The sequence below is a fragment of the Octopus bimaculoides genome, chromosome 3, assembly GCF_001194135.2.
Source record: "Octopus bimaculoides isolate UCB-OBI-ISO-001 chromosome 3, ASM119413v2, whole genome shotgun sequence".
Taxonomy (NCBI): domain Eukaryota; kingdom Metazoa; phylum Mollusca; class Cephalopoda; order Octopoda; family Octopodidae; genus Octopus; species Octopus bimaculoides.
The window spans coordinates 93,646,188-93,655,480 of NC_068983.1; the positions used below are offsets into that span (position 1 = coordinate 93,646,188).

General features: G+C 34.7%; 1 protein-coding gene across 6 annotated transcripts in view; it reads left to right on the forward strand.

The window, feature by feature from the left end:
- LOC106883961 (transmembrane protein 245) overlaps positions 1-9,293 on the forward strand; it is a 503,944-nt gene that overhangs the window by 70,548 nt on the left and 424,103 nt on the right. For all 6 annotated transcript variants that reach the window (XM_052966323.1, XM_052966324.1, XM_052966327.1 and 3 more), the window contains exon 2: positions 3,200-3,431. In XM_052966323.1, the coding sequence (XP_052822283.1) occupies positions 3,200-3,431 (232 nt within the window). The remainder of the gene's footprint in view (positions 1-3,199; positions 3,432-9,293) is intronic.

The following is a 9,293-nucleotide window of genomic DNA, read 5'->3' on the forward strand; positions in this document are numbered from 1 at the left end:
CTGTACTTGACTGGTACTTACTTTATCAACTCCCAAAATTTGAAAGGCAAAATCAGCCTTGGGGGATTTTGAACTCAGAACATAGAGACAGATAAAATGCTGCTAAGCATCTCGCTCAGTGTGCTAATGATTCTGCCAGCTCACTGTCTTACTTATCTGAAATATTGATAGATTAATTAATTATCTGGAATATTGATAAGTTGTTATTGCTACTGACATCTAATTAACACAAGAAAGGGAGCTTTGTTCCATATATTCAATTATATGTGAACGTTGTCAGATCTTGCTTCTCAACAGGTGAAGTATATGTGCTTTTAGTATCACACTAGTTTTACCACTGTTTTAAGAGGATGATGAAGTCTTTTTTAATGAGCTGGATGTGGTTTATAACATTTGTGTGAGCAACACCATTCCAAATATGGGGCAGTACTGTAATGTAGGACATATCGCCTATATATCTATTCTTTTATTTTTTTATTCTGTTACTTGTTTCAGTCATTAGACTGTGGCCATGCTGGGGCACTGCTATGAAGAATTTTATTTGAATGAATCAACCCCAGTACTTTAATTTTTTTAAAGCATGGTACTTATCCTATTGGTCACTTTTGCCAAACCACTAAGTTATGGGGCCATAAATGCACCAACACTGGTTGTCAAGCCATGATGGTGGACAAACATGGATACACACACACACACTCACATATGTATATATATATATATATATATATATATACACAGTGGGTGATGGGTAAATTGTTGCCATATTATATTTTTTATTTCACGCATTGCTTGATTTTAAATTTACTGACTACACAGTATAGTAGGGTCAATTGAGCACCATCTGTGAGAAAGACAGCACCCTGGTGCAATTCAGTCTGCCAGAAATTTGGAAACGACATGCTGTACTGCTTGGCATTCATGCCAGAAGCTCCAGTACGAAACGGTGGAAGCTCCAATACAAACATGTACCAATACAGACATGTACTGAGAGTGATAAAAATCAAACATTCAGTCAACATCATGATGTTTGGAGTGATCACTAGTGTTGGTGACATTATGCCTCCAGTCATCTTCCCACATGGCCTCAGGCTCAACACGGAGGCCTACATCAAGTACCTGGAGGAGGTAGTGCTGCCCTGGGTCAAGAGGGTGGCTGCTGGAAGACCCTACATCTGGCAAAAAGACTCTGCACCATGCCACATAAGCAGGAGAACCAAGTCATGGCTGTCAGACAATTTCTGCAACCACATCACTCCTAACATTTGTGTAGAGTGCAGTTGAGTGAGAGACCAGCAAAACTCCTTGTAACACCAAAGATGAACTGAAGGCAAGGATTATGGCAGCATTCACCAACTTAAACTAGGAGGCCATCTAAATGAATCACAGGAGATTCTGAAGTTGTCTGGAGGCTGTGGTTGAAGCCAATGGTGATTTTATTAGACAAATTTACTCTTTAGTATTTCAAGATATTTTTGTGCAATTTTGGTGAATATATTTGTTAAAATGAGATGTCAGTTTTATTTTCATTTTTGCATAATTTAGATAATTTATTAATTGCATCCTATATACATATATATATATATATATATACACACATACATATATATACTAGAGTAAGCACATAAATGTGAAACAAGGTGGTCAAAATAGTATTTGAATACCAGAGGTAGAATAATATGCTTTATTAATAAAGCTGCAAAGACATCACAAAAACTGGTACTCAGAGTTTCACATTCATCGGACAGTTTTGGCTGAGACAAATGGCAATGGGAAACTGTCCGACAAACAGGAACATGAAATTCTGAGTAACAGTTTTTGTGATGTCTTTGCAGCTTTATTAATAAAGTATATATATGTTAAAGTCTGTCATACCGGCCATGATGAAATACCACAAGGTATAGAAAATACGTATTCGCCTTTATATATTTAATCCTTTATATTGAACACTCAATATTTCATATATTCAATAAGACATATTCCATATATTCAATAAGACATTCAATACTTTATTTCATTGTACCATCCATTTTTATATTATATATTGTATATTCTATATTCTATATCCCACATTAATTTTACAAGAATATAAATAAAACATAAAAAACAGACAGAGTTGGAACTCTTTTAAATAAAATAATATATTCCTCTATATACAATCATACAAAACCCCTTTTTTTTGTATTTATTTTTACTCACACACACACACACACACATATATATATATATATATATATACAACAGGCTTCTTTCAGTTTTTGTTTACCAAATCCACTCACAAACAAAGCTTTGGTCAGCCTGAGGCTATTGTAGAAGACACTTGCCCAAAGTGCTATGCAGTGGTACTGAACTCAGGACCATGTGGTTGGGAAGCAAACTTCTTACTATGCAGCCACTCCTGTACCTATATTGTATTTATTGTATATTTGTTTTAATATCTTACCCACATATCTGCCATATTTATGTTTTCTTGATATCTTGTTCAGATGTCTTCTATATTTTTATCTTTTCCCAGTTGCAGTTATTGAACTGTGGTCATGTAGGGGCATCGCCTTGAAGGATTTTAGTCTAGCAAATTGATCCTTGTACTTGTTTTTTTATTTATAAAGCCCAGCATTTATTCTGTAGTTGTCTTTTGCCAAACAGCTGTTACAGGATATAAACAAACTAACACCAGTTGTTAAGCAGTGGTGGGGGACAAAAACATACTTTCTCTCTCTCTCTCTCTCTTTCTTTCTTTTACACACATACGCACATATACGACAGACTTCTTACGGCTTATGTCTACCAAATCTACTAACAAGGCTTTAGGTGGCCTAAGGCTATATTAGAAGACATTTTCCCAGGGTGCAACAGAGTGAGACTGAACCCAAGATTACATGGTTGAGATGCAAGCTTCCTAACCACATAACCATGTTAATATCTTGCCTACATGTCTACCATATTTATCTACTATTTCTGAATGCCTTGTTTACATATTCTTCTTATTCATCTGCATTCTCATAACGCTCATGTTTTCCATATTTAACCATGTTTTCTTAACATCCAGGCCACATGTTGTACACGTTTTTTTGCATCTCTTGCCAATCGATACATTTTTCATATTCCTGAGATATTTTCTCAAGCATTTTCATTATCTTGCCTATGTTTTTAAATTCATATATTCTAAATATTTAAAATGTGTTTCCATTTCTTCTGTCAGGTATGGACTGTCCTACTGGGCTATGTCATAATGATAGCATTGTACTGGAAACCAGAAAACAACAACCAACTACAATATTTATCCATTCCTGTATGGGTATTATTTGTGCTTCATCTCTGTTCTTCTGCTGGCTCACTCAGTGCACCAATCTTCATTCTGGCAGTAGCTATGCTGGCTATTGGCTATGTGTCAGAGGTGAATCAAGCAAAAGCAGAAAAGGGTGAAATCTCAGGTAATCACAATTTATCATTTTTTATCATTTGACCTAGTGGTTTTCAACCAAGGTCCATATAGCCCCTGAGAGTCCATATAAGATTTTTTTGTGAGCCACTAGAGCAAAATAGTAATGAAAGGGGTTAAAAAAAACAGGTGAGAATCACGGATCTAATCAAGATGTATGATTTTGGAGAAAAGTCACTAAAATTTAAATCATCATCATTTATTGCAAGAAACAGTTATGTTTCTTTCTGTAACACTTAACATAGTTGAACATGTTTCTTGCTAATGTATGCAAGTGAACGTGTGAAAAACAAAATAGGAATTTTGAAAGAAGTAACTATAAAACTAGTTTTTAAAACATCAAATGGCTATGGGGTCTACCAGAATAAAATAGTAATCAAAGGGGTCTATAGGTAAAAGATGGTTGAGAACCACTGATTTAACCCTTTAGCATACAAATTAGTCTGTCTAATGTATTACTTATTATTTACACATTTAAAAAATTAATTTTGCATTATCTCATAGCTTTGAGATTTTGATGATGAAATTGATTATATTTAGAATGACATTGTAGGGTTAGTGTGAGAGGCCAGATCTGACTAGTTTGAATATAAAATAGGTAGAATATTTAAGTTGAATTTGGCCTGTTTAAATGCTAAAATGTTAACTGAGTGTATTATTGCAGAATTCATCAATACTCTTCCCTCTAGTTGTGGAATGACCACTTGTGGCTTTCTTAACAACACAATACTCTTGTCATAGAATTTTTGTGGAAGAATATGGAATTGGGTTTTCCCATTGCTTTCCTCTGGGTGTCATTTTTTTTAAAACACATTATCTTGTCAGCTATTGTCAATTCTGAGAGAGAGGGAGAGAGAGAGAGAGAGAGAGAGAGAGAGAGAGATTGTGTGTGTGTGTGTGTGTGTGTGTGTGTGTGCACATGTGCATGTGTGAGAGATGAAAGAGAAGAAAGAGAAATTGATCCCAGGGTACTTTATTAATGTTAAAGGATGAAAGGCAAAATTGACCTTAGCAGAATTTGAAGTCAGTGTGTGTGTAGAGAGAACTGGAACAAATACCACAAGGCATTTTATCCAATGCTGTGACAACTTTTTCTTATTTGCCATTTTATTTAAACCCTAGCATGAAGTTGAGCTATCCAGTAAACCTCTCCTGAAAAATAAGTACAGAATGGTCAGCTTACTATCCTTACAAGCACACACGCATACGCATGCATCAAAAATTAACTGTATTCTAGAATATATATCCATGTAGATCACCATCATCATCACCACCATAATAATAATAATAATGATAATAATAATAATAATAATTATTATTATTATTATAATATGTTTTATGACATATATATTTGATGTTATTCAATATCTCCAGCTCTGTATGATTCTATTTAATATGTTTGTACAGCTATATATATTTGAGGCTATTCAATATGTCCAAGCACATATACTCAAAGCTATTCTATATTTCAATATCTCTTATTATACATTCAATGATATTCAATATATCTGTCCAAATATATATGATGTTATTCTTGATATCAAGCTTCGTCCTATATTAGATTTAATAGCCATTGCTATCAAAAGTAGTCCGTCCATTTCTTTTATTCTCTATAGATAGCTGAGGTTCTGTACAAGCTAAAAAACTGGAGTGCAGTCTACTTATCATTTATATAGCAGAATAATAATGGTACTAAGAACAATATTAAGGACTTTTCAACAAGCAGGCAAGTGTGATTGTGTGGTAAGAAGCTTGTTTTCAGTCCCACTGTGTAGCACTTTGGCTGAGTGTCATCTAGTATACCCTTGGGTCAACCAAAGCTTTGAGTGGATTTGGTAGATGGAATCTGAAAGAAGTCCGTCATATGTATGTGTATTTCTTTATGTCAGTGTTGGTATGCTTACATCCCCATAACTTAGCAGCTCAGTAAAAAGACCAATAGAATAAGTACCAGGCTTAAAAAAAAGAATGAAAGTACTGGGGTTGATTTATTCAACTAAAAATTCTTCAAGGCGGTGCCCCAGCATGACAGCAGCCTAGCGACTGAAACAATAAAAGATAAAAGATGTGGTAAGAAGTTTGCTTCCCAACCACATGGTTCCTGGTTCAGACTCACTGTGTGACACTTTGGGCAAGTGTCTTATACTATAGCTTCAGGCTGACCAAAGCCTTATGAGTGGATTTGGTAGAAGGAAACTGAAAGAAGCCTGTCATATGCATGTGTGTGTGTCTTTGTGTCTGTGTTTGTTTCTCTCACCTACTACTTGACAATTGGTATTGGTGTGTTTATATCTCCATAACTTGTGGTTTGGCCAAAGAGACCGATAGAATAAGTACCAAACTTTAAAAAAATGCAAAAAGTCCTGGAGTCGACTGATTCAACTAAAAATTCTCCAAGCCAGTGCCCCAGCATGACCACAGTCCAATGACTGAAACCAGTAACAAATAAAAGATAAAAGATTACCACAGCAATAATAATAATTGTTTCTAGTTCAGGCACAAGACTAGAATTTTTGAGGAGAAGCAGGTCATTCCATTACCATTGATCTTAGTACTTGACTGGTACTTCATAAGGGTGACAACCAAAGTTGACCACAGTGTTATTTGAACTCAACATGTAGAGAGCAGCAAGTACTGCGAAGTATTTTTCCCAATGTAACAATTCTGTCATTCTGAAATAAACTTGACTGCTCTCACAAACAAGAATACTAAAAATGAACCCAACTGCTCTCAAAAATTAAGTAAAAAAAAACAGAAAAATAATCCAGAATCTTTGTCCAGTACCTGATCAATCCTAATGGTAGTCATGGAATGTGAAGGTGGGTGTGCGGGCTGTGTTTGTAATGCTGTGTATGTGTCGTCTATAGTGAAAAATTTATCCATGCATGAAAGAAAATGGAAAGGACCTGCATATGGTGCTGTTAACAGAGATTTAACAACATCGTTGCGCACAAAAATGTGAATCCAAGAAGTAAAGCTTCCTTTAAGGCAGGGCTAGAAATGCAATTGTCAAGTAGGTAAGAGGTTTTAAACGGGAGCGATATATTCAAAATTAGTAAAACTAAAAACTGTCAAGGATAAATTAAATCTATTATTGTTACTGAATATGTTAGTGTTATTTAATTTCTGAATGGTTTTGCTGCTGTTTGTTTATGTAGTTTGATTTCTTTATCCATCAGTTTCTACTAAGATAAAAACGCGAATAAAATTAATAATAGAGAAATGAAAATAAAACTTTGGAAGCAGCAACGCTGCCATAGCTTAGGTGGAAACCATGAGTGTGCTTTCAAGGAAGGTAATCAGAGAAAGACTTGAAAATCAACATAAGATTGTAATACTTCATGTAAAGTAAATATAACAAATAATCCAGAATCCTTGCCTGACACCAGATCGATCCCAAAATCTAATCAGTTTGTGCCAGTCACAAGGCCAAACATCTCTGAAAGTTTCATCTGAATCCATCCAGTGGTTCTTGAGATATTTTGTCCATGGACAAACAAACAAACATGACTGAAAACAATTCCTCCGCCTTCACTAAGGTGGAGGTAATAATAATCCTTTCTACTATAGGCACAGGGCCTGAAATTTGGGGGCAGGGATAAGTCAATTACATCAACCCCAGTGCTCCACTAGTGCTTATTTTATTGACCTCAAAAGGATAGGCAAAGTCAACTCTGGCAGAATTAGAACTCAGAACGTAAAGACGGTTAAAATGCTGCTAAGTATTTCACCTGGCATGCTGATGATTTTGCCAGCTCATCGACTTAATAATAATAATAATAATAATAATAATAATTTCTTGCGCATTTAATAGTAATGATGGTTTCTGCCATAGACACAAGACCACCAATTTGTGGTATAGTTGCTTATATTGATCTCCTTAATTGAATGATGATAATAGCGGTATTAAAATTGATTACTAACATAGGCACAAGGACATAAATTTTAGGAGAGGGACATTGATCAAATTAACTGCAGTACTTTACTGGTATTAATTTTTATGAACTTCAGAAAGATGAAAAGCAAAATCAACTTCAGAAAAATAATAATGATGGTGATGATGATGATAATGATGATGAAAACAACAACAATTTCTAACACAAGTAAAAGATCACAAAATTGACAGTGGGTAATCATTTCGATATATGATTGCTACTTGTTTTGTTAATGCCAGAAAGATGAAAGTTAAAGCTGACAACATCACTAGAATTAAACTGAGAATGTAAAAGGCAAAATGCAAGGGCAGGAAAAGGAGGTTAGAAAGAGGAATGGGGAAAAGGTGTCAAAGAGATATAGTAAGATGAAAAAGAAATGTATGAAATTAAAAATTTTTAAAAAATGAAAACCAGAGGCTGAACAGGTTAGTAGCCAGTTGAACTAGATACAGGCAACAGGTAAGAAAACTAAATAGGAATAAATTGCAGAAGCAAATAACAATTTGCAGCCACATAGTTGGGGTTTGGTCCACTGCACAGCATCTTGAGCAAGTGCCTTTTACTATAGCCCCTGGCCAACCAAATCCTTGTGTGCAGATATGGTAGACAGAAACTGAGAGAAACCTTTTACACAAACACACACACTCACTTACACACACACATACATACATGTACCAAAAATTATATCATTACCTTGATACTCTATGAACTGAGTTCCCTGTTAACAGGCACATCATCAAAATAAAATGAATATGAGCTTGCCAGGATTCGAACCTGGAATCTTTTTATCCATATTCAGACATGTTATCCATTGTACCACAAGCTCTGATGACATAAGCACATCAACACCAGTTGCCAAGCAGTGGAGTGGAGACAAACACACATAAAGAACACAGATATATACTCTGTGAAGTGGTTGACATTAGGAAGAGCATCCAACTGTAGAAACCATGCCAAATCACATTGAAACCTGGTGCCGCTCCCCAGCTTACCAGTTTTCAGTCAGACTGTCCAACCTATGCCAGCATGGAAAACGAACATTAAATAATGATGATGATGATAGTATGAAGGGCTTCTTTCAGTTTCTATCTACCAAATCCACTCAAAAGGCTTTGATCAGCACAAGGCTATAGTAGAAGATACTTACCCAAGGTGTCACACAATAGGACTGAACCTGGAATCATGTGGTTGGAAAGCATGCATCTTACCAGACAGTTATGCCTGCTCCTATAGTGGGAGCATACAATGAATAAGTCTATCATACTTCTGTATCACAAAGAATATAGAGTTAGAACGAGCAACCACTCATAAACCCTTTGTTCTAGCCAAATATAGAACTCCAAGCTTCTTGAAACTATTTCTTGTACTAACATGAAAAGCAATGGGTGTAAAATAGTCAGAGAGAAATTGGAGAAGATATATTGTTTAGGCAGTGTAAAATACATGTCAGATGTCTGAGTAAAATTTGTGTTGGTGTATTTTCCTGTTCAGCCTCTTCATCAAATTGGATATTTCCATTTTCTATAGATTATTAAGATTGAAAGACATGGTAAGCTGGCAGAAACAATAGATTATTGGGCAAAATGTCAGTCAAGGTTACAACCATACAACAAACAGTGTATGCTTGATTAGACCAAAAATACATATGTATGTTTGTGTTTATGTGTATGTATGTGTGTGTGTATGTATGTGTTTGTCTGTATAAATATATATATATAATGTACATATATATAAATGTATATCTGTATATATTTGTAAATATGTGTATATGTATATACATATGTATATGTATATATATATGTATGTATATATGTGTGTGTGTGTGTATATACATGTATATATGTATGTGTGTATATATATATATATATATATATATATATATATATATATATATATATATATATATATATATATATATA